General features: G+C 44.5%; 1 protein-coding gene and 1 long non-coding RNA gene across 2 annotated transcripts in view; one reads left to right on the forward strand and one right to left on the reverse strand.

Moving 5' to 3' along the window:
- LOC146074284 (uncharacterized) overlaps positions 1-6,105 on the reverse strand; it is a 307,386-nt gene extending 301,281 nt beyond the window's left edge. Inside the window, exon 1 of the long non-coding RNA XR_014473400.1 lies at positions 5,878-6,105. This is a non-coding gene — a long non-coding RNA (uncharacterized LOC146074284). The remainder of the gene's footprint in view (positions 1-5,877) is intronic.
- The window catches only part of NR1H4 (nuclear receptor subfamily 1 group H member 4), an 82,484-nt gene that overhangs the window by 42,108 nt on the left and 13,282 nt on the right, over positions 1-27,094 (forward strand). The window contains exons 4-8 of the mRNA XM_083182211.1: positions 1,662-1,802; positions 5,243-5,376; positions 8,686-8,787; positions 13,600-13,693; positions 17,702-17,848. Coding sequence (XP_083038337.1) covers positions 1,662-1,802; positions 5,243-5,376; positions 8,686-8,787; positions 13,600-13,693; positions 17,702-17,848 — 618 coding nt within the window. The remainder of the gene's footprint in view (positions 1-1,661; positions 1,803-5,242; positions 5,377-8,685; positions 8,788-13,599; positions 13,694-17,701; positions 17,849-27,094) is intronic.

Here is a 27,094-nt window from a genome sequence, read left to right on the forward strand (position 1 = left end):
TGAATGGCTGCCTGGGTACTGCACAGCTCGGTAAATATGTTCCCCATGTTCATGTCCCTTATTAGAATGTGTCTTGTGCATATCTGTATGTGTGATGTACATCTCTACTGCCATTGTTGCCTGTTCCATGTACTGATAACCCTTTCTATTGCAGTATGTGCATTGTTATTTTTAATGTCTGTAAAGCGCCTTGAGTCCTGTTGGAGAAAGTGCGCTATATAAATAAAACTTACTTACTTACTATACAAAGTGGTCAGAAAAATGATGAGAGAAAAACAGTGAACAGGACATGTATTTATATAAGACTAGTAGACCCTGCAGCACTTCACAGTAATAAAACAACATACAAATTACATAGCAAAATCAACCTGGTTTTTCATTGTACAGTATATGGCTCTTTAAAAAAAAATATGGAAAACTTCCCCCAAATCACTCACTTTGAGTCTCACTCCCTATTACATTTCCTGTGAAGATTAACCCTTTGAGTGCCAAGTGAATTTGTCAAAATTGGTGTGAAAATTGGCATGCAAACAGTTTTTATTCATCATAATGACCTGTAATGTTTATCTTTATATAGGAAATATAATCTTTTTTTAACAAAACATTTTTTTATTTAATTTATATAACAAATGTCAGTGATGCTGGCATTTTAAGCTGATGTTTTGCACCTCTCACAGAGATGTTGGCACTCAAAGGGTTAAAAATTTACAATCTGGAAAGGAAGATATGCATTTGATAATTGAGATTATGTGCCACATGTTGCGTATTATTCCAGTCAGATACTGTAGCAATGGGAAAAAATGATTAGTACAGGACATTACCAAGTCACGCAGTAACATGGTTCATAGGGTTCTTTGAGTTTAGAAAGGAAATAATGTTTCACCTGAACTGTGTAGAGTCGGCTTATCAGGTACATTAGACCAGGGAGGGGATGAAGTACAGTATGTTCGAGAATGTCATACATTTGCCTAATGAGGAGAGTATTTAGAAAATGCTTGATGGTAAGATAACTAGGTGAAAGTTTAGTTGTAAGATGAGGAAATGCAACAACGTTGGTACAGACAGGGGTGAATTTATGGGGGAGGGTGCACCTAGGCATGACAGTATTGGCGCCCCCCCTTTCCAAATTTTAATCTTTTCATTGATTGGTTGGTTATAAGCCCTCATTTAAGTTTGCCAATTTAATAGAATAATAAAAATAATGTATACATATTTACTATTATTATTATTATTACTATTATTATCCTTTATTTATGTTTACGAAATTGGACAGCTAACAGTGGCAGTATTAACGGTATATAATCGGGAATGGAATATAGTAATGACATAGGATGAGGCGCAGATCTTGGTAAGAAGAGAGGAGTTTAGATTTTTTTTGATAAGTGAAGAGGCAGTGATGAATTGGGGACTAAAAGTGTCCCTAGAAGAATTTCTGAAAGGGGCAGCACCAAATAAACTGTGGGCGGAGCCAACACCAAAGTAGGCAGGATTAGTACATCACTAAACTACACATGGAGAAATGGTTTGTTTATATGTGGAAGATAACATAACAGGAAAACAATTTGGAAACAATCAATTATCCTACACATCCAAGTGGGAGAAGCAGTTGTTAACTGTTTGTGGATATGTTAAATTAGATTGTCCTTGTTTTGAACCTGCAGGGTTTTTCAGAAGAAGCATTACCAAAAATGCCACTTACAAATGTAAGAATGGAGGAAACTGTGAAATGGACATGTACATGAGGAGGAAATGCCAAGAGTGCCGCCTACGGAAGTGTAAAGAGATGGGCATGTTGGCTGAATGTAAGTACATACAGATAGTGGTAGATGCTCAATTAGTTCAGTAATATTACTCAGGTGCATGAGGGAGGGGTTAAATACTGAGTAAGTAAACAAGACATCTTTTCCCTCAGCACACTGAGTAGTATTAGTAACCAATCTTGAACACTACATGATAATAGAATTCAGAGATATTGGTTACATATACCTGCGCAGGTGTATGCTATGCCCCCAAGCTGCGTCAAGGCTTCTCTGTATATTGGGGGTATTGGCTATATCTAGGTGCAGGGTGCGGCACCCCAAAAACTATCATAAGCTAGGAGGCCCAGTGTGGCACGCCAGTGAGATACTAAGTGTTAATAATTAGTGATAAGAAGCCGAAGCTATATATAAAGAGAGAGATAAATGAAATGTAATTAAAATAAGAGAGAGATAGTGTTAGTGAGGGAAAAGTGTTAATAGAATGTAAGGGCATGCCGCACTAAAGCCACCAAGCCCATCCAGTCCAGGAGCACCGCACCCCACACCACCGTTACCCTAAATTGGGTCTACGATTAACCAGCAAGGAGCCACATGATAATGGCTCCTTACTTGATATATCCGAACTAAGAGCTACCTACCTTGGAGCAGCCCCAGACTACTCCATGTGGCATATCAGGACCCACATCTCCTCCTAATATGGGCTCCCTTCTGCCTCTAACAACATACATACAGATAGTGGTAGATGCTCAATTAGTTCAGTAACATTACCCAGGTGCATGAGGGAGGGGTTAAATACTGAGTAAGTAAACAAGACATTTTTTCCCTCAGCACACTGAGTAGTATTAGTAACCAATCTTGAACACTACATGATAATAGAATTCAGAGATATTGGTTACATATACCTGCGCAGGTGTATGCTATTCCCCCAAGCCGCATCAAGGCTTCTCTGTATATTGGCGGTCCCTAGCGCTATATCTAGGTGCAGGGTGCGGCACCCCCAAAACTATCATAAATGATAGTACAGAATGAATGTAAGTACAGTCAACAAATGTCTGTTTGCGATCTAATGGGGGACTAGACATGGGGAAATGCGGCTGAGCATTTTGAGTGAGGCTAGATCACTCTGAAAGCTCAACAAGATGTCTCAGCATCAGGGCTGCCATCAAAATTGTAAGGCCCAGGACTGACAAATACCTGGAATGCTTGGTGAGACCTCTGTCTGCAGCACTGACCGCACTACTCAACCTCTACATTGCTTCAATGGAAATGTGAACTTTGTTTATGACCTATCATACTTTATAGGCTCCAATCCTGGGCCCTCTTCTGTCTGGGCCCGGGACTGGAGTCCCCACAGTCCCCCCCCAATGGTTTCCCTGCTCAGCACACAGCAATGTGTCAGCGCTGTGTGCTGAGCGATCTTTCAGGGCCAGTGTTCTCCAGTGAGAACACTGACCTTGACCAGCGATTTAAGAGATTATTATGCAGCATGCTGGATATTAATTGGAGGTCAATAGCGCAGCGCTATGGCTATGGCAAATACACAGCGAGCGATGTGGGGATATTTTCTAAGCAATCTTACTAGATGCCCTAAAACCATCCCGTGTGAAGGACCCATAACAGTACTGTTCCTTTTTTCCCCATCTGTTCATGGAAGTTGAATGTTTACTCAGATTATAACAAGTGTCACAGATAATATAAGTGTCACAAAGGTGATAAGTGATTATTTGATAACATTTCTGGAATGTGATAATGTTATCATTATTAGTATGTCTGGTATACAGAGATATAGTGGTTACTACATTGTTCTGGGCTTGGTTTCCAGATAAGACAGGGCTAAGATAAATAGTGACAATGTAGAAATGGCAAATTATCTATTTTGTATTATCATACTGTATTAATGAATTTTATAATGCTAAATACAGGTAAAAAACAAAAACAATTAAAATCATGAAATCTATGTCCATATGGGTATGTGTCATTGGGTAGACCGAATGAAGGTCAACATGCATTTGGTTGACCACTGAAAATTGACAGTGCTTAAGGCCTCCCATACACAGTAAAGGTGGCCATACATCAGAAAGATATTGTACCCAATCATACAATCTCAATTGATTGTAAGATGGATTGTATGCAGATTGTGTGCACATCTTGTGTACACAATCATACAATCATGCAGCAGATGGATTGTATGACTGTTTCTATGATCGATTGCATGCCGATTGTTTGCACATCTTGTGTACACCAGCATACAGCTGATGGATTGTATGACTGATTGTATGATGGATTGTGAGTAGATTGTGTGTCCAAAAACCACCAAGGACTGCCGGGGATTTCAAGGGAAATTGTACACAATCATGTGCGCAATCGATCTTAAGATCGATCTTTCTGATGTATGACCAGCTTTAGTAACTGATTTCACCTGATCCCGATGATTGGGCCAAGAAAGTGGGCCAAATCAGATGTGTTTGACATCCCTACCAACCTGATGCACGGTCCCGTGCACATTGGCTCAGACCCTACAGATTGAACCTGCTGCAGGTTCAATCTATCGGATTGGACCCATCTGCGGCACATCACTGGTGCTTTTTAGCACCCACAATGTGTTGGGTCCACTGGTACACACCTATGTACAGGGTTGGACAGCGGTGGGTGCCACGGGGTGGGCAGCGTCAGGGTCCGGGTTGCGGCAGGATCTGAGCAGTGGCAGGGAGCTGGTATCAGCGGGGCGGGAAGCAGTAGCAGAGTTTTAAAATATATTTTCAAAAGACAGGCCAGCCAGTCTTTTGGAAATATTTTTTTAAATTCAACTACCGCTTCCTGGAACCTGCCGCTACCAGCTCCCGCCACTGCCCGCTCCGCAAATCACCACTATCCGCACCATGCTGCAGCTCCCTGGGAGTTTACATGAAACGCATGTGATTTATTGCATGTAAAAATGAGGTGCCAAAACATAAGCAAGCCTCCAGGGGGACTGCTGGAGGAGCTCAAGGGCAAATTGGTTGACTTGTCCTTAGGACAAGTCGGACTAGTGTATGGGGGCCTTTAGGTTGACATATGAAAAAGGTTGACAAGCATTAGGTCGACAATGGGAATGATGACAGTCAACATGGTTGACATGGACGCTCGCTAAGCTCACCGTGCTTCGAGCACGGTGCTTCGCTATGCTGGGCACACTATTCTATTCTCCCTCCCTAGTGGATGGTAGGGCCTAAAATACTGCCTGTCGGCACATGTCAGCTCAAATAAAAAATGTGAAAACTCATGTCGACCTCTTGACTGTCCACCTTCTTATTTTCGACCTAATGATTGTGTCTACCGTTTGACTCCATCAACCTTAGTCATGTCAACCTTTTTCATGTGCCGACTAAGCCATGTCGACCTTCAGTGTTCGACCCAATGCATGTCAACCTTAATAGTGCTCTGATAGTGCCCAGAAATAGCATATCTGACTATGGAAATGTCATGCGTATTCATTATCGTAGGTTTGCTAACAGAGATACAGTGCAAGTCAAAACGATTACGAAAAAATGTAAAGTTCCCTTCTGAGATGTCATTCATTGAGGACAGTGATGGACTGGAGCTAAAGCAAGTGACATCTACAACCAGAACAAACAGAGTAAGAACTTATTTTTTCCTCAGATATTTCTAAAATGACCACTAACCATTCTCATATTATACTTTGTTGTTGGAAATATTTATGGAAGAAGAAATAATAATGTGTGCGGTGCCGCCGCGCTGAATCACCGCCCCATAACCCCCTTTCCCCATATATTCTCTGATGGTATTGTTAATCATCTTGAACCACTTGCCGTTTAACACTGTGCCATTAATTTTCCCTCTGACTCATGAACTCATCCTGTCCAGGGCAGGGCCGGTGCTAGGGTGTTTAGCGCCCCCCGGCAAACTATAAATTTGTGCCCTCCCATACTTTAGAAAAAGGCAGCGGGTGACGAAGGTAGACGCTGAAAATAATAGGTGTATAATGCCCGAAGTACTAGTGCCTCTTATATACATAATGCTTCCAGTAGCAACAGAGCTGTAACTAGAGATTTTGGTGCCCCCTACCCCACACACACACACTGCGCCAGGATTACACACACTGTAATGACCATTACACATTGGCCCTTATTCTGATCGGTGCGGCCGGATCCGAATATGCGGCCAGGACCGTGCGTGCGAAACCCCGCCTTCCATACGGATTGCCAACTCCGTCCGTACGCGGTAAGAAGCTGGCCGAACGGACCGCACGTGTATTTTTCATGGAATACGCCTCCTCCATCTCAGGGAACCTCCCCCATCATTCGATGGTCGCAGACCATCGAATGCAGGACCGAGTGGTCCACCAGCTCCCGCAACCTCAGACCACACGGACATTTTTCCATGCAAAAGCAGTGATCTGGGCGGGCAGCTGACATCCAGCGATGTCATATGTCCGCCCCCTACACGTGCGTCACGGCCGCATTACCATACGTACGCCCAGCGTTTTCATGGGAACGCCCATGAAACGCGGGGCGTATGCATATGGTAATGAGCCCAAATAGCCCTTCACGCCCCTCTCCACCCCCTGTTCGGAGTGTTCACATTTCATGCAGGATTTGGCCGTACGCCCCGCTCGCACATGCGCAGAGACGCCTCTGCACATGCGCAGACACAAAACATTGGCGGTACGAACGCACGCGGATATTACTGCACCAACCAGAATAAGGGCCATTGTCACACACTGTAATGCATTTTATACATTATTCTGCACACCGTAATGCCGCGCGGGATGCAGAGCAGTGAGAGCGCCTCTCTTGGTCCAGGGCCACTGAGAAAGTCTTGCGCCACTCTGTAGCCTGTTGCACAAGCATACAAAACCTTAGACAGCGGCGCTCCAAGTTTAAACCATGTGTTGCACAAGCAACATTTAAACCGTTTGTAGGAAACCAGCACCAGGCTCTCAGCCAGCGGTGACACTTTTTATACTGGCTGTTGGAGCTTGGTGCTGTATTCTCATTGTGCCCAGGATATTTGGAACCAGGACAAGTCCAAGAGCCCAGTGCTGGTTCCTTAAATGCAGGGGGACCTCAGTTAATTCTTTCAACATCTTTCATGTTGACCTTTTTTGCATGTCGACCTTTTATCTATGTTGGCTTAATGCATGTCGACTCTTGGCCTGTTAACCAACAGTGGTTGACCTAATGACTGTCGATAAGTTGACCCATACAAAACAACTTTTCATGGAGGTTTCTTTGTTATTACATCTAGCCCTCTGGCATATTTGTGTTTTCATGACAGAAAACTGTTCACTTTACTTATCCAATAAAACAAAATGAGCATTGTAAAAGGCATTTGTCTCTCTTCTGTGTAACTTGTGTCATTCTAGTACTTACCATGTGACTTACCATCCCATGTACAAATGCAGGTGTATTTTCAAGAAATTACAAGCTAGGGAGGTACTGCAAAATTGCTTTTGTGGCTCTAAAGTTAATAATAAATAACATGTGGATTGGTTAATAGTTGCTTAAAAAAAGAGATTTAAACCAGTTAAGTCAGTTATTGTATGTGCTTCTGTGACATACAGTAATGCGCTGTTTTGTATTTACTATCCCATACAATTCTGAGCATGTAATGCTAGTAGATGAGGTGTAAGAGAAGGATTTGCATTTACCATGCCCATATGTTTCTATTCTATATAGTGGTGTTCTGGATGTTCTAATTGTATAAAGAGAGATATCCTTCATTTCCATTCTATTTGTACAAATCCATGCATTAAAAATACAATATTTCCACAAGGGGTCCGCACATATTATCACTTTAAGCAGCCACTGTGGTGCTCACTCCAATGGAACAAATCCAATAGACAACAGAAAAGGAAGAAAGAGGGCACTCACCATTCAGATGAAAAAATCTTAGAGGAATTTATTGTTTGAAAGACGTTTCAATCCCCGCCTGGATCTTTGTCAAAACATCAGCACAGGATATAGAGTGTTCCTTTCACTACAGCCACACCACTAAATAGAGCTTTATTTTTCTTGGGTGTCAGTGTGATTTTATTTAACAATTGGTTTTGCTGTGGAACTAAGAGTCCCAGCAAGCCCATTAATAGGCCGCATGCTGGGACTTGTGGTTCTCCAAGTCCCAGTATGCATTCCAGGCTTGCTGGGACTCATAGTTCCACAGCAAAACCCAATGGTTTTTCTATTTTTTACACTTTAATCAGCTTGGTAGCCACAGCCCAGGGGTACCGGGGACAGCATCTGGCTTCAGCCTGAGCAGGTACGTTCTGGAGGGGGGGGGGGGGGAACCCTTCATTGGGGGGGTCCCCACTACCTCAGGGCCCCTGCCCAGGCTGAGTGGTTGGTAGGGATAAATGCTTTGGCCGGGGGACTTGTACAAAAGGTCTCCCCCCGGCTGTGGCATTACCCGGCTGGCTGGTTGGGTCTTGGGCTGGTTCTCAAAATATGGGGGATCCCTACTCGTTTTGTCCCCTGTATTTTGGGAACCAGGACCGGACCTGGGACCTGGTGCTGGTTTTAAAAAATACAGGGGAACCCAACTTTTTCTGTTTTTTTTTAAATCCAGGACCAGCTCTTTGAGTCTGGTGCTGGTTAATAACGTGGCGGGGGACCCCACGCCATTTTTTTTACATCGTTTATTTATTTATTTTTTTACACTGAAGCCGATACAAATTCGTAATTTTAAAATATGAATTTGTATTGCCAAAATATACGAATGCATACGCCATCGGAAAATACAAATCAAATACGACTGATTAGTAAATTTTCCTCCAGAATAAGAATTTGCATACGGCTATAACAGCCGTCGTAATCAGGCGTATTAAGAATACAAATACAAATTTTCATATTCGTATTCTTAGTAAATTTCCCCCAAAGAGTTTAAAGGCAAATAAAGTGTTCATATCTTCTACTTCTTGTTGGTACAGGTCAAAGCAGAACTTACACCAGAACAAATGCAACTGCTGCAGTATACAATGGAGGCATACAACAAGCATCGGCTGCCTCAGGACCTGGCTTCAAAACTAGTAGTGAGTACACAGGTCTTTTGAAATAGATGTCAGATTATGAAGTTAAAGTCGCTGTGACCTCTTGCAGGAATCATCCTATATAATAAAAGGCTAACACTACTCATCACCTCTATCGGTGATTGAAGTGCTTTCTGCACTGGTGGCCACTAGAGGCGCCCAACAGAGCAATTTAAATGTTGCATAGTACAGCCGCCACCGCTACCATTACTGTTATATTGTTCCGGCAATATGACAGGCTAGTAATTAGTTGGTGTATAAATGTGAATAGAATTATTTGTATTATACAAATCACCTAAATAAAAAATACTTTCCTCTTCTTTAGTGGAGGGAAGATGAGGTGGAAACTATTCATCCCTAGGGAAAAACCTCTGGCATGAGGATGATGATGCTGTGGTGGGGCAAAGGATCCCCAGAGAGCTTCAAATGGTCCCTTTTCAACTATCATTCGATATACCCCATACTTCACTGCGTGTCCAACAATACTTTTTTATAACAAGCATATGATATGTTAATCTTATGAAGATCTTGGGGTGGAATTACTCATGCTGCTTTCACATTGCAAAACCTGCTTTAGACCCTATATTTAAAACGTTTCTTAAAATGGGTCAGAGCAAGTAAAACCCCTTTCACATAGCATGTTGTAAATGGTATATTACAGTTCAATTACCGTTTTTGCACCTTTCTCATTGAACCCTTTTCACCCATAGAAAACAGGTGGGGTGTTTGTGCACCCCCCAACACCCCACCACCCCTCCCACCCCAACACTTCACCCCCCAAAATCTAAAAATGTCATATATGTAACATGTATATATACATACTTGCCTACTTTTGAAAACTAGTTTCAGGTAGATTATAATAGGTAATAGAATTTTGCAAAGTGCCCCATTGAGGGTGTCATGCTCCACCCAAATGGCATGTCTAGTTACATATATGGAGAGATTGTGAAAATAGATTGTGAACATGGCACCTAAAAGCGTGGGTTTGTAATTTAAAATTTCTTATATCCAAATGTAGATGAGCCCCAAAGCAGTTAGGGGTTTATTCTAGTTCATTCTTTCTGACAAAATCCTTCTTAGATGGACAAAACCATGTGCACTGCAGGGGGCAGATGTAACATGTGCAGATAGAATTAGATTTGGGTGAGTTATTTTGTTTCTGTGCAGGGAAAATACTGACTGCTTTATTTTACACTGCAATATAGATCTCACTTTGAAGAAAAACCCCACCCAAATCTAATTCTCTCTGCACAAGTTACATCTGTCCCACCCGCAGTGCACATGGTTTTGTCCATCTAAGAAGGATTTTGTCAGAAAGAATGAACTAGAATAACCCCCATAGTGAGAGCTACTATACTTAATACTTGCTAAAGTGCTGGGAAATGGTGCAGATGATTCAATGTAAATGTATCTATCTCTCATTCCTCTCATTCCTTTTTTCCCCATAAATGTAACAGTGTAATGTGGGCTAGGTGAAATGAGGGAGATTGCTAGACTAATGAGGGAGAGAGGGAGATTGCTGCTATTTCAGGGAGTCTCCTGCATAATGCAGGAGGGTAGGTAACTATGTATAGCTGGACCCGCTCTGTGCAGTGAATATTTAATGAGCAGGTCCCCGCCCCGCCCCCTGCATATATAAGGAGCAGGATCAGCTCTGTGCAGTGAATATTTAATGAGTGGGTCCCCTCCCCGCCCCATGCATATGTAATGAGCGGGACCCACAGCGAACAGTTCGTTCAGAGACCTTCGCAGTTGCTCCTTGATTAAGATTCCCTTTGACGTACTGTTGCTCTTCTGTTGGACAGGACAACTCTGGCAAGTCTCCTTTCAGATCAAGCATTCAGTAGCATGTGACGACCACAAGCCTGACATTGAGACCCGGTTTCTGCTTGGTAGTCCACTCTCTTTAAACATTAATAACTGCTGCTCTCGAACGCTTCACAAGTGCAGCCGTTTTGCTGATACTGGTTCCGACTATTCGAGTGCCTACAATCATCCTGCATTCAAACTCAGTTAAATCACGCTTTTTGACCATTTCTTCACAAGCAACACAGTGCAATTGATGCTTAACTTGTCCTGCATTCCCTTTTTATAGCTATCTCACCCCCTAGTGGCAACAATGTGAAGTTATGGCCGATCTGCGTAAGTGTCAAGTGGTCATAATAATTTGGCTACTCAGTGTGTATAAGCTATCATCTAGGACCTCTAGCATCTATCCGTCTGTCCAGTATGACCACTAGCATCTGTCTCCTCCAAGGTGGCGGACATTTTTGGAGGGATATTTTCAGCAGATTACATACAGACGGTCAGGCCCATTGAAATATGCAGAGACCAGGCGCTCCCACAGCACTGGCTCCCCCAGACCATCACTTGGGCTGCATTGCCATTACAACCCAACTGGCTTGAGTTCCACAGGTTGCTTACTAGTGTTCTAGACTCTTGTCCTGGAAGGATTGTTCCAATTGTTTTGCTTTTAGACACTAATATATAATATTTGAAGAAAATAAAAAGCTATGAGTCTCAAAGAGTATGAAACATTATACAATCATTCATCAATAAGCATATTGAAGTCTATGGGAAAGCATTTTACATGTGTTTTTAAACTATCTAATGCTACCCATACACTTATGCGATTGGATTCGATGCGACATTGAAGTGTGTTGTCAATCAAACCCGATCGCATCTTGTGGTGCAAAAAATGCCCCCTTACAGCACCCAATGTCGCATGCCATCTTGAGATGGCACATTGGGTGCTAGAAGAGGGTGGTGTTGTAATGTAGCGCTGGAAGTAGCGCTAGCGGTCAGCAGGAGTCAGCGGTAGCGGCACAATGGGCAGCCAATCAGAGTGCTGCCCAGTGTTTTAAACACTTCTGCTGCCACCGCTGACTGACCCCCACTGTCCGCTAGCATTACAGCTACAATGCTGCCCTCTCCCACGCAGCCAGCGGTCCCTCCGGTCCCCTCTCCCCATCCCCACTCCACTGAAAAAGCGTTCCCTTTGCCCCGCCACCAGCGGATTGCATTCGAGCATCGCATGTGGTTAAAAACCACATGCGATTGCGCCTGCAATTCGGTAAATATTATGTCTAGCACATAAGACCGTGAGACGCGACAATCGACCGGCGTGCCCGCGCATCGTGTCGAATGGTACACATTTTGTGTATACAATCATTTGATTTATCGGCCAGATATGGTCGAAATCGAATGATTGCATGCAATATCTCACAAGTGTATGGGCAGCATAACTTTCCTTAAAATATAATATAATAATAATATCATTATTATTCAGGGTTGCCGACTTTTGAAAGCTCCTCTCTGGGAGAAGCCCGGAGAGGAGACTTTCAGCAGGAGTTTGGGGGCGGGTCATTGAGCCCCATCCCCATATAGGAATGTGACTCAATTTGCCGATCTCTGTGGAGGGGGAGGGGCTAAATGACGCGATTATGACACTTTAGCCCCGCCGTCTCCCCGGAGATCGGCAGAAAAGGTTATTTAAACGCCGCGGTCGGGGGGTGGGTGGTGCGCAATCAGGGGGCGAGCGGGGCACCCCCAGAATCCTGGAGAGATGCCCACCTTTCCGGGGGATCGGGAGGGAGACCCGATTTTCGGGACCCTCCTGGCCATTCCGGGAGGGTAGGCAACCCTGTTATTATTATTATCATTATTAATAATAATAATAATAATAATAATAATCTAGTAAAGAACAAATTAGCTGTTGAGTGGTATTGCCAGGGTGTGATTCATTTCATGGAAGTGTAAAATAAATAAAATGCATATTTTGTTTGAATCGCATCTTCGAATGTCGCCAAGGGCTTTTAAAGGTGTGTTTCAATATTTCATGAAGGTCACAAAGATAATGATCAAAGATAGGTCTATAAAATAGATGCATATCAGTCTTAGTGTACATAGGGTCAGGCCACTATAAACTTGTCATTTCCAAAAAAGGAATGTCAGTGTGTGATAAGATCTGTAATCTTAGTATGATCTACAGATAAACTGGTCTCCAAGGATCTTAGAGACAAGTTTTCCAAATATGCCGTGGTTAGCAGAGAAATGATCGGAACGTGCATTTTGTCCTTTATGTGATCACAGTCATTTTGAATAAAAAATGTATTTTCCATTTACACCGATGTTCTATTACCCGCGATCATTGATCACAGGTAATAGGCTCTTCAAGGGCTATCTAATTAGTGCCAAAAAGCCAGCCGTACCACGGCTTATCAGGGATATTGGGGGAAATTTACTAATACCCCTTTCACACAGAAAACGAAGTACCAGGGTGAAGCAGTTCCACCCGGGAATTTCATTAAATACACGGATCCTTTTTCTGTGTGAAAGGGCACACCCATGTCGTAAATCCCGCGTCTCCGACCCGGGAATTGACCAGGGTCGAGGACACGGGATTTATGACCCGTGTTGACCGTTTCACACAGAAGAAATACCCGTGTTATTCAGCAAATTACCGGGTAGAAATTTTCAACCCGGTAATTTGTTCTTCTGTGTGAAGGGGGGTCAGGCTGCTCCCGGCAAATTGACACGGCATTTGAAATGCCGTGTATTTGCCGAGATTTTCAGACTTTTCTGTCTGAAAGGGGTATAAGATGTGTATTCTACTTCACATGTGATGTTGCTATGGGCAACCAATCAGAATCTACTTCTTATTTATTTAGCACTCTCTAGAAGATAGTAGACAGGATCTTGCCCGTAGCAACATCACATGTAAAGTAGAATACACATCTTAGTAAATTTCCCCCTTTGTCTCTTAGTGTAAAGATTTATTTTAAGTCTCTACAATTCATATTTAATTTATTTCAGACCAACCTTAACACTGATGATAACTTTGTCTTCCTGACAACGATGGCTACAAATCATGTACAGATACTGGTAGAGTTCACAAAAAAGATACCAGGTACTCAAAGTTGACTCTAAAGCTGGAATTTAACAAAATTGTCTTAACCATATTATTGTTGCGCCTTTATGATCAGATCAATTTGTATGTTCTGGAAATGTGATGTTTCGCAAAAATATATCTACAGTACTATATAGCCTGCTCAAGAAAAAGGTATATACATCTATTTTTGCTAAGTAATGTTTTCCTTTGGTAGCATATATAAATACTGGTTTATTTTATGATGTTTATATAGTAAACAATGGATATAAATAATAAAACATAATACATTCCAGTAATTCTTCCTAAAGCTACATTTTGGTTTATCTGAGGATTTAGCCGAATAATGTAACCATTTATGCTACTTTTTTGTGAAGCCCGAGAAGTGTGCTTCCAAATACCCAATGTAGTGGAAATACTGTGCTGGCTCATGGGACTTCGGACCCTCTCCAAACCGTTCAGGGGCATGGGACTTCAGACCCCCTCCAAATCATGCTGGGGCATGGGACTTCAGAGCCTCTCCAAACTGGTCTGGGGCATGGAACTTCAGACACCCTCCAAACCGTTCTGGGTCATGGGACTTCAGAGCCTCTCATAACCGTTCTGGGGCATGGAACTTCAGCCCCTCTCCAAACCATGCTGGGGCATGGGACTTCAGACCCCTCCAAACCATGCTGGGGCATGGGACTTCAGACCCTCTCCAAACCGTCCTGGGGCATGGGACTTCAGACCCCCTCCAAACCATTCAGGGGCACGGGACTTCAGACCCCCTCCAAACAGTGTCGGGGTATTGGACTTCAGACCCTCTCCAAACTGTGCTGGGCATGGGACTTCAGACCCTCTTCAAACCGTGGTAGGCCTTGGGACTTCAGACCCCCTCCAAACTGTGCTAGGCCTTGGGACTTCAAACCATGCTGGGGGCATGGGACTTTGGGAAAAGAGAATCCTCAGGTCCAACTTGCCCACGCTCAGAGGGCAAGCTGAATCACTGACCCCAAGAGCCAAAAGGCCCCTTAGGGGATAGGGATCTTGAGACTTTATTTTGCATATTAGTTCAGAGTCACTCCTTTCTCCCCAGGGTTACCTTTGGAGATGAAGCTTTTTGTGCAGAAATCTTTGGTGTCAGGAAGGTGCTTTTTCTGAAGGTTACATACTGGATGCTTTGGAACTGACATTAGGCCCCATATATTAGGCCCCAATTCTCCTGTGAGTCGCCCGGCAGCTCCCCAGGAGGCTCACATACTATTTGGCACTTGATGAACCAAATTTTACATGTGATAATTTGCTTGCGTTCTCTGATTGGCTGAGAGCTCTCAGCCAATCAGAGAATGGCCAGTCATTTGACAGGTATTTTAAAAATCTAATACCCGCCACTTCACTGCCCGTCCCACAGCGCTGCTGATATCTGTGATCACACCGCCCGGCCAGGTCAGCACTCGCCGGCACCACCAGCTAAGTGCTCAGGGACCCGCTGCCCGCCCCACTGCTCCCCCGGTCAGTCTGCATGCATATGCCTGTCAGGTGGGCAGGCATATGCATACAGGGAGGTCGGACGTGATCTTATGTGCTGATTGTCCGACCTCCCTGATCCGGTTCAATGCGCACCTGCGATTTTGGGCCGATTTCACCAGGTTATCGGCCCAAAGTGCCGAAATCAGATGAAATCGTCCCAAAATCGCATAGTGTATGGGGGCCTTAAGATGGGAGTTCTATTGAATATTGGGATGTTGCCCATAGCAAATAAATACTTCTTATTTATTTAGCACCTTCTAGAAGATAATAGGAAAATTCCGATTGGTTGCTATGGACAACATCTCATATTCAATAGAACTCCCATCTTATAAATTTACCACGAAGTGACTGTACTCGCAGACAGCTGCCCGAGTTACTACCTAATGCTAATGCGAGCATCCAATTGGCTAATGTGGGGATTCCTGTGCTTGAAAGTAGAAACCCATTTATTTAACACTGCCACCCCATGCCAAGTGCAAGACAGAAACAGGCTTCCCTTCCCCATACGCATGACTTTTGATGCACGCCCACAAAACTCCCATGAAATGCCTACAAGATGAGAATAGTTCATGCACCCGAATTATCCCCACCCAATTACCATCATCATGTAAAGGTCTAAATGTAGATGAATAAGATCTATTCCTTAGAGGTGTAATAATATACCCCCTGTATTATCTTCTGAAATGTCCTTTGTGAGGTTATGGGGTTCCTCAATCACTCAGACACCGAGCAGATCAAACCAAAATACGGTTTATTTTTCCACAGCACACACAAATAGATAAAGACAGGAACAAGCGGCAAAATGTAGCATAGAAACATCCAGGTAGCAGTCCAAACTGACAGTTCTTGTAGCATCACAGTTCCAAACCAATTCCACAGAGCAAAACTTTGCTTATCCACACAGCAGTGATGGTAGATTAGTCCTCCGAATTCCACAGGGATCCCCCTCGCAACCCTATCACATATACCCACACAGCCGTGATCGTGCAGGAAACCTGTATAAAGTCCCACAAGATACCTAGGCAGAGTATTACCTCTTAGCCCAGGCCAGTGACTAACATAAAAAGCTGGCATGTGTACAAGTCATTTTAAAACCTTCTAAATTCCCACGGCGCTTGAACTATCAGTGGGTTTGCACTTGGTCCGGATTGGTGGATTCAAGAGTCAGGTATATCCCCCCAGGTAATCTACAGCTGTCCATCTGCTGCTGCCCCCCTGCTGTGTCTGGTTCCAGAGAGTCTACTAGAGTCCAGAAAGGCACAAAGGAGTGTCAATAAAAGGAACAAACACCAGCTGATTACGTTATGTGCTGACCACCCCCTGTGAAGATTATAACCCTCCTGTAAATAGCAGGGGAATTGGATCACCCCCTGTGGACATTTCCTGTCTGACCATATTTGGGCAACAGCATGGTTCTGGAAATACACACAGATATGGGGAATAGAAACATCTACGGAGAACAAGAGGATACAGACGGACTAAAAAGTACATTAATCACTACACATAATAAAATATAATAATTACAGTCTTACTGTGAGTCTGATAACCTCACATCCTTTACATGACAAGCCCTTAGGGCATCATTCCCATTGGGGTGTTATTACTTTACTATTCCAATACAAATGTATAAGGGTTGTGCAATGCTGCTGTTATTAGTGGTTATTATTGTTGTGTTTGGGGGTTCTTAGAACACATCTTCCATCTATAATGCAGGAAAATACATTAAGTTCTCCAAATGCAAGTTTCATAATAATTTGGCAGATTTTTACTAGCAACCTCAATGGTTAAATGGCCAAAGTTAATGTATTACCCACTGTGTGCTCACAGCATGACACAAGCTTGTGCTGACACAGAATATCCACTTACACACAAACTTCTTTCCTGACATGCTCTAAAAATACAGTTGTGTAAATCAGTGACACAAGAGGCTGCCATGAACATGTAGTTTCCCAGGTGTCTAGATTCTCCTGATTACAAGTGGTTTAGTTGCAAATTAGAAAGTGTTACAACAACTATGTTTTTTTTTTTGCTATGGTTACGTTAAATCAAAAGTGGCTGATGCGCCACCACCAATACAACCACCTGCATTCCTGGTAGTTCCCCCATTGGGTGGAACTAGCTGTATAACATGTTAAATGCTTACAAAATACCTGTCTACATTCAGAAGCCATAATAAAGGATAAACATGCTAGAATCAGGTGAAGATTGTGTTGTACATTTACTAAAGCTTCTAAAAATGAAAATAGGTGGTTTCCCATAGCAACAGTCAGATTCTGTCTCTGATTTCTCTATTGCATCCTAGAACATATTAGATATAATATGATTGGTTGTTATGGGCAACATTACCTCTTTCCATTTAGTAAATGTACCGGTTTGTCTACACAAGCCCATGCCATATTCTAAATAAACTACTCTTGAAAAATAGCAGTTTACTTAGAGAGCAGTGACAATGTGCTTCCTGTGCTGTCGGAACAAAGGGAATATTATTACTAGTGATGAATCCCGTCTTTTGTTTAGGATTTCAAACATTAGATCATGAAGACCAGATTGCTCTGCTAAAAGGCTCCGCAGTGGAAGCAATGTTTCTCCGCTCTGCTGAACTGTTTAACAAGAAGTTGCTTGATGGACACACGGACACACTTGAGGAAAGGATTCGGAATAGTGGTAAGATTAGATTGCAGAACATTTCTACACGAATGCCCTGTATATTGTATGTAATCACTAGTACAGCATGTGTATAAGTGTGTGTATCTAGATTCAGTATTTATTTGATTTCTTATAACAAAACCAAATGCTGTAGTAAAGTACTTGGAGTGTCCTGTTGTGTCTTCCAGCTTTCTATAATGTATATATACAGTAGTAGATGTGATGTAAATGTGTGTGTTATATTCAGTCATACAGTATACTTCTGTTTTCCATTTACTCTTTAATTTAACATATCTCTTTGCATAACAATACAGGAGGCTTTCTGATTCTAATCTATTGAAATTCAAATACTTCATATATTTGCTAATTAACCTAATTATAGATTCATAGTCTACTAAATAACAGTCTGATGACTAATTAATTCTCATGTCAGTACTACAGTCGCTGCTGTGTTTATATAGTGCTATGCTGTTTCTGGCAACCCAGTCTGGCACAATGGTTCGGATTGGATATCTTATGTTCTTGCGCATTTTAGGCTATTGTGAATTGAGCCCATACACTGGATCAGATAAAGGGCCAGATGTACTGTATCAAGCTTCAAAAAGTAAATGAAATGGAGAGTGATAAACAACCAGCCAATCAGCTCCTAACTTTCATGCTACAGATTGGGTTTGAACTCAGTACAGTTTGGAGCTGGTTGTTTATCACTCCCCACTTTATCACATTTTGAAGCCTAATACATCTGGCCCAAAGTCTTGGTCTTTATTTTTCATAGCAGGTAAACAGCATACCACGTAATCAGCACAGTAATGATGTTTACAGCATTTGCAGTATATAGGTCACAGCATAGTATAAGCACTTCAGGAAGCTCCAATGGTCTCTACCATAGGCCACACCCCAGCCTATCACTTGGGCAGCTAATCCACCATCTTGAGCATTTTCCTTCTGCCCTGGAAACACTTATTTCATGAGGTCACAGGTGCTGGTGATTACCCAAGCTTGTTGCTGCTACTGCTCCAAAACCTGGTCTGGATCCTCCACATTACTCTCATGTGGAGAGATGCTGCCTCTGTCACACTATGCACACATTAGAACAATGGGATAGGATAAGATATTGTATATAATTCCCCTTACTCTCCCGGACATGTGCTATCTTATACAATGTGACATAAGATCATAATACGTGCATAGCATGGGTATGGGTCATAGGGTCAAAAGTAACTAGGTCGACACATGAAATAGGGTTGACGTGCATTATGTCAACACAAGCATTAGGACTACATGAAAAAAGGTCGATATGGGTTTTTCATGTTTTTTTGGTGTTTTTTATTGACCTAATGCATTTCAACATATTGCATATCAACCTAATGCTTGTAGACTTAGTGACTGCATCGCCATAGCATCACCCAATATCTTACCATCAAGCCTGCGTGCAGGACTATCATACCATGTCTCACAGGATGCACGGGAGAGCGCATCTTACCACACATCTTGTGTACACAAAATATAATATCATAAATATAATATTGTAATGTTCGGAACTAAACCGTAACAATGGTGTACAATATGGTAAAATGTGTATGGGCCCTAACAATAGAAAATAACAAAACAGAACAAGGATAGTGAAGCGCCCCACTATCAATATAAAATGTATAGATACATCATACCATCACATTTTGTGAAGTGAAATGTCCATGTTCCTCCTTTTGCTCTTACTTCCGTGCTCCAGGACCATAAAAGAGAATGGGACAAAAGGATCCTTAAAAAGTCCTTAAATCAAGGGATGGATGTTATGGTTTTTCACTTTTAACCAGGTGTTCTTCTGTATACTTTAAGGTTCACCACATGCACTCAGATGGAATGTGAGCTTACATGTACAGTATGCCCACAATGTATTTACAGTTGGTATTATTTATATGTTTTTGCATGTTGGCCGCAATGGTTATATATGTGCTGGGGAATGTTAGGCTAGTTTCACACACTCCGGTTCTGACCGGATGGCAAAAAGCCGGACACACTTTGTCCGGCTTTTTGCCTGACAGTTGTCTCTTTCACATGCTCCGGCTCCGTGAGCCAGTGCTGTGTAAATTTGAGGGTAGAAACTGAAGTGACGTCAGTTTGGTGGCGGTGGAGAGCTAAAACCGGACACCAAATGACCGGTGTGTGTGAAAGGCCCCCATCGCCCTCAGCACACACTGACCTGTGAGGACGGGACTGCCACGGCAGCCGGACACTGCAGTGGTAAGATCCGGCTGCTACCGTCCTGTGTGAATGGACACTAAGGCTGGTTTCACACACTCCGGCTCCTGCCGGACGGCTAAAACCCGTACGGCCAGGGAGCCGTGCAGCACACAGTACTTTATCATGGAGGGGATGGCCACAGCCCGGCAGCCGTCCATTCCAGTGGTGGGATCCGGCTGCAGCCGTACGGCCGGGCCGTGGCCGTCCCGTGTGAATGGACACAATAGTGTCCATTCACAACTAATGTGTGCGGCACGGCTCCCTGGCCGTGCGGGATTTCACCGTCCGGCAGCAGCCGGAGTGTGTGAAACCAGCCTGAGGCTGGTTTCACACACTCCGGTTTTGTCCGGAAGGCAAAAAGCCGGACACATTTTGTCCGGCTTTTTGCCTGACAGTTGTCTCTTTCACATGCACCGGCTCAGTGAGCCGGTGCTATGTAAATTTGAGGGTAAAAACTGAAGTGACGTCAGTTTAGGGGCGGTGGAGAGCTAAAACCGGACACCAAATGACCGGTGTGTGTGAAAGGCCCCCATCGCCCTCAGCACACACTGACCTGTGAGGACGGGACGGCCACAGCACGGCAGCCGGACACTGCAGTGGAAAGATCCGGCTGCTACCCGGTAGCCGTGCCGTGGCCGTCCTGTGTGAATAGACACATAGCTGTCCATTACACACTGCAGGGACGGCACGGCTTTTAAGCCATGCGGGATTTCACCGTCCGGCAGGAGCCGGACAGTGTGAAACCAGCCATAGGCCGGTTTCACACACTCCGGCTCCTGCCGGACGGTGAAATCCCGCACGGCCAGGAAGCCGTGCCGCACACAGTAGTTGTGAATGGACACTATTGTGTCCATTCACAGGGGACGGTCACGGCCCGGCCGCACGGCTGCAGCTGCATCCCGCCACTGGAAGGGATGGCTGCCGGGCTGTGGCCATCCCCTCCATGATAAACTACTGTGTGCGGCACGGCTCCCTGGCCGTGCGGAATTTCACCGTCCGGCAGGAGCCGGAGTGTGTGAAACCAGCCATAGCTGTCCATTACCCACTGCAGGGACGGCACGGCTTTTAAGCCATGCAGGTTTTCGCCGTCCAGCAGGAGCCAGACAGTGTGAAATAGCCCTTAAGGTGCCCATACACATTACAATTATTGTATACAATATCGCATCTCATAGCATATCGGTTTTGCGATGAGATCAGATGAGATGAGATCTAGTACAAAAAGTATGTGCTGCACATACTTTTTGTACTAGATCTCATCTCATCTGATCTCATCGCAAAACCGATATGCTTTGAGATGCGATATTGTATACAATAATTGTAACGTGTATGGGCACCTTTAGATAGAAGGGGAATCATCTGTATTAGATAGGAAGTTTTGTTTATTATTGTCTCTGTGTTTTGATACACTTCATGTTTAGAGTCAGATTACGTACATGCAGGTATAAATACCTGCATGATCCACACACCCTCTACACCTTGAAAAAGGGCACTCAGGTGCCAGAAACATGTTGGTGAGTTGAGGGGACACCTTTAAATGTTTTGTTGTATACCATCTTTTTTCACCACCTTCTTCTAATTACGGATATTGGAGAAGTGCCGATATATATTTTCTGTACATTCATCTGTGGAATAAAACATCTTTTGCAAGTTTTATCCTGATTCGGAAAATCTTTGAAGTAGCCTGACACAGCCGGAGGTTTAAAGATACTTTTTGAGGCATATAGGGCCTCTTTTTTGAGGTGAGTCCACTGTTTAAGGGTACGTGGTGTGGATGTACATTTGTTTCCAGAAAAACTGAGAGAAACAGCAGTTTACCTCTAAAGATGTTATGAAAATAGAGCCTGCTTTTAAGGTCATTACCTTTTCAATAGCCTGACCATAGAGTCAAAAAGGAGGAAAGGATTCCTGATTTTACTATTCATCACTGGCACGAGAAGAAAACCCTTATGCACATCCTGATTTGAAAGATACTTTTACGTGCACATAGGGCACCTCCACCAGGTCAGTGTCAGTAGCGCACGCAGGGGGGGTTTCTGAGTACCCAGAAACCCCCCCAGGAATCTACAGGCCCTAGACTGAAAGCTAAGGGTCCCCACTTTCCATGGGTACAAGAATTTTAAAAATCAGCCCAGGGGAATCGAAGATATCTGACTTCAAAGCAGTGGTCCCCATCCAAGCCTGTTAATTGCTGTTCCCAGTCAGATATTTCAGGTTCTGTCTGACTAAGAGTTTTTTTGAGGATATATTACAAGATCTGGGACTCTCCCCCTTTGATGAACACTAGTAGCTTGTCTCTACTGTTCCCAGAACCAGAGATATCAGCCTTCCAGCAGCTGGTTACTGCTCCAGCTCCACACACCTGGTATGTAGTTTTGTATACTCATTGGCAGATTGCTCTTCCTCCTTAACTCTGATCCCCTAGTCCCTAATACCATTTGGTAGGTGGGATTCTCTAGTTTTTAATTCCATTAAAAGCTAAGAAATCTAGTACCGGGAACTGGAGATATCTGCAGTCATGCAAGCTGTCCTCCCACCAGATAATTATGACTAATAAGCCCACTCCACTATACACCCCTCCTCTGCGTATTAAACATCCTCTATCATCCTGGAAGTTATGTATCAGGGCCCCTTCATTCAGCCCAATGCCCCCTTCTTCCACCATCTGTGCAGTAAAGGGGTAATTAGGTGGAAATTACTGATCCAGGCCCTACATGCTGAGTGGGTGATATAATACCCCCTGCCACCCGCGGGACATCAAAGCTTCCCCCACCCCTACCGGTAGGGGCCCCAATACATTGCTATGCCCAGGGGTCTACACTGTTGTTATGTGTGTGTGTGTGTGTTTGTATATATATATATATATATATATTTATTATTATTATTTATATACATTTGGTCTATCTATAATACTTCAACTGACCCGGCATATACTGGGTCACCTAACTGCCTCTCGGTGCTTTGCTCTGCTCCTCTCTGGAAACCCCCTTCTGAAAATCCTGCGTTTGCCCCTGAGTGTGGTGGCGACGGTTGCCGGATGAATAGTGAAACAACTGATAAGTTATACTAGCACACTGGTATTTGAGTAATATAGGGCCTTATTCTGGTCTGTGCGGCCGCAGCCAAATATGTGGCCAGGACCGTGCGTCCTAAACCCCGCCTTCCGTATGGATCGCTCACTCCGTCCAAATGCGGTAAGCCGCTGACCGCACGGAGCACGAGTGGATTTCTCATGTATACACCTCCTCCATCTCTGGGAACCTCCCCCATCATTCGATGGTCGCAGACCATCGAATGCAGGACCGAGTGGTCAGGCAGCTCCCGCGAGCTCAGACCACTCGGGCATTACTCCGTGCAAAAGCAGGGATCTGGGCGGGCAGCTGACATCCGGCAATGTCATATGTCCGCCCCCTACACGTGCGTCACGGCCGCATTACCATACGTACGCCCAGCGTTTTCATGGGAACGCCCATGAAACGCGGGGCGTATGCATATGTTAATGAGGCCAAACAGCCCTTCACGCCCCTCTCCTCCCCTGTTTGTAGTGTAAACAATTCATGCGGAATTTGGACGTATGTACCTTTCGCACATGCGCAGATATGCCTCTGCACATGCGCAAACACAAAACATCGGCGGAACGAACGCACGCAGACATATCCGCACCAACCAGAATAAGGGCCATAGTTAGGACAGCGTTGGTGATATATACTGTACTTTATCTGTTGTGAATTCCGTTAGAGTGTGGTAGTCTCTTAAGTATAGTCCCAGCTGCAGTCATTTGTGGCGCCATTGATTTTTGGTAAAAATGGTTTAGTGTATTAAATGCGGATCATACTCATCAAGGTTTTTTTGGGGGGGAAACTCCACTTCACACACACCCACACCTCATGTAAGGCCTCAGAAGGTGCTTACACGTATGCTTACTTTATTCCAGGTGGATACCCTCTCATAAAGGTATTGTCTAAGAAATATAAAAAAAAATGATTCTCACTATCTGGTGTATTAAAGAGCCCCAGAAGTCCATATATGGTTAACGCGCCTCCCGGTGATCTATATATATATATATATATATATATATATATATATATATATATATATATATATATATATTATACACTAAACATCGGCACTCACCTATCCTAGTTTTGGGGTGCCCTATGGCTTGTGACCACATTGTTTAAAATATAAAATATGGACTTCCGGGGTTCGTTAATACACCAGATAGTGAGATTCATTGTTTTATATTTCTTAAGGCCCATACACACTGGGCGACTTTGAGCTGAAAGTCGCTTAAAACAGCAGGTTTTAGCGACTTTCAGCTCAAAGCCGCCCAGTGTGTATGCCCCAGCGATGAGTGGTGAGCGCTGCAGCGCGCTCCCGCATGATCGGGCTCCCACATCATCGCTGGGAAAGCCTCTCATCTGCTGGTAATACCAGCAGATGAGCGGCTTTGAGGACGGATTTGCATAGGTCTGTGTTATGCAAAGCTGTCCTCCCCCCTCCGTCAGCACTGGGCAGGGGGAAAGCCGCTCAGTGTATAGGCACTGAGCGGCTTTCTCCCCAGCGATGATAGTGATCATCGCTGTCCATACACGCTGGGCATAGTCGCCTAGTGTGTATGGACCTTTAGACAATACCTTTATGAGAGGATATCCACCTGGAATAAAGTAAGTATACATGTAAGTACCTTCTAAAGCCTTACATGAGTGCAGGTGGTGAACCTTAAAGTATACAGAAGAACACCTGGTTAAAAGTGCAAAACTATAACATAAATCCTGTGATTTATGGACTTTTTTTTGTCAGTTTAGCACTGATTTGGTACAATCTTTTTGTCCCATTTATTTTATGTTTGTAGATGCATGCCGTGCATTCTGGGAGATGCCGGGTGACTCACTTCCTGTGGCACGGGGGTTCACTTCCAGTTGGTTGTTACTGCATGCTGAGTAAAGACGCACATTACCTTCATGCTACACAGGTGTCTGTGATTTCTTTACCACACACATCTACAATGTTCGTGAAGCCAAGAGCAAATGGAGGCTGTCACAAACCGTGGGTCTCAGCCCCGTCTGAGACCACGTCCATTACCTTCCCGGTGGTCAGCGGTGAGAGTAAGGCCTCTGGTAGCTGTCAGCGCCTGGCGAGATGTCCCATGTTTGGCTGGTGTTGACCCGTGCAATCGACATGCCGGCACGCTGGAGCCCGCGCGTCATGGGCGCCGCCATGACACATGCGCTCAGCTGACCAGAGGGTCCAATCCCGCGGTCCAGCCAGGGTGACCTCTGACCCACACACCTGCACACCTCTCAGGTGTACTCACTCTTTCCCTGGACTGATTGGTGCTGCTGACGCTAACCAATCAGTGCGCAGCAAGGGGGATATATTCCGGCTTCTAACTCACAGTCATCGCCTTGAATATGTGTTCATCTGACCTCAGTCCCTCCTGTGTTCAGCTGTTTCCAAAGGCTCCTGGTTATCCGGTCTCCCCGTGTACCTCTCGCAGTTTCCTGCATACTACCTGGTTTGTCATCTCCAGAAGACTCCTGCCATTCCACTCTGCAGTCGAGTATTACTCCTGTTACCATCTTTACCTGGCATACCATCTCCAGAAGCCTCCTGCAAAATAACCATCGTGCAGTTGAGTGATCTCATCGACCCTGCTGTCGACATCAGTGTTGACACTTTCACACTGTGCCCTCCAGAGACTATTCCAATTCCCAGTGTCTCCAATATCACTACCACTCTCCGCCTACGTTCAGAGGACCAGGGCAGAGGGCCGCGACCTGCCTGTCAGACGCAGCGAAGTCCATATCCCCTTGCGGGGGTCTCTGGTGAATACCGCTGGCAGGTTAGACTCCGCGCCTCTGTTTCTGGTTTCAGCCAACACTCTGGTACGCAAGGCAGTGCCTCTGTGCATGTCAGTCATCAGGCCTCCGGCCTTCCGCTACACAGCGCCCTCCACTGGTCCACCACGGTCAGGGCCGGGAACACAGCAGACCCAGAACCTGACAGTATATTCAAGGCCGATGGACTCGGCCCAAGACCCAAGTGTGGGACCAGCGGTTCTTCAAAATGTTGCTGCCAGAATGGAGACCCAAGAAGCTACTCAGCAGCAGGTGATTAAATTCTTACAAGATGTATCCAGTCGGTTGGACACCCTGCAACAGTCCCTGTCGACTTCTGTGTCAACCACTACCGTAAGATCAGCAACACCAGCTTTATCATCCCGTCTCCACCTGCCAGCACCCACCAAATACGATAGTGACCCCAAGACCTGCAGAGGGTTTATCAACCAGTGCCAAATTCAGTTCGAATTGGTTCCTCATAACTTTCCTACGGCCAGAATTAAAATCGCATACATGGTGTCATTATTAACTGGCTCGGCCCTGAAGTGGGTATCACCCTTATGGGAAAAAGCAGATCCTCTGCTGACAGACTATGACCAATTCCTCCTGACCTTCCGCCGCATATTCGACTTGCCAGGTCGACCCGTGTCAGCAGCTACCGACATCCTCCAGGTTAAGCAAGGGTCCCGCCCCATGGGGCAGTATGTAATCCACTTTCAAACTCTCGCGTCTGAATTACAGTGGAACAATGAAGCCCTGACAGCTGCCTTCTGGTTAGGAGTTTCTGACCGGATCAAAGATGAGCTGGCATCTCGCGACCTTCCTAACCCCTTGGAAGATCTCATATCTCTATGTGTCAAGATTGATCTACGTCTTCGTGAGAGAGGACTAGAAAAACACAAGAAGTTAATTCCCAAAGTTTCTCCCAAGATTCGTTCTGAGTCTCCTACACGTGAAGAACCAATGCAAGTGGGTAGATCACGACTGACTCCCGAAGAACGCACCCGTAGGCAGCGCAATCGCTTGTGCATATATTGTGCTGCTCCTAGCCATTTCATTAACAATTGTCCCGAGCGTTCGGGAAACGACCGGGCCTAACCTGCAAGGGAGGAGTCAGGTTGGGTCAAGTGGCAAAATCTCCTCCAGAATATGACTTTGTCTTACCCGTATCTTTGGATACCCC

Source organism: Crinia signifera, chromosome 4 (genome assembly GCF_055691185.1).
Source record: "Crinia signifera chromosome 4, ASM5569118v1, whole genome shotgun sequence".
NCBI lineage: Eukaryota > Metazoa > Chordata > Amphibia > Anura > Myobatrachidae > Crinia > Crinia signifera.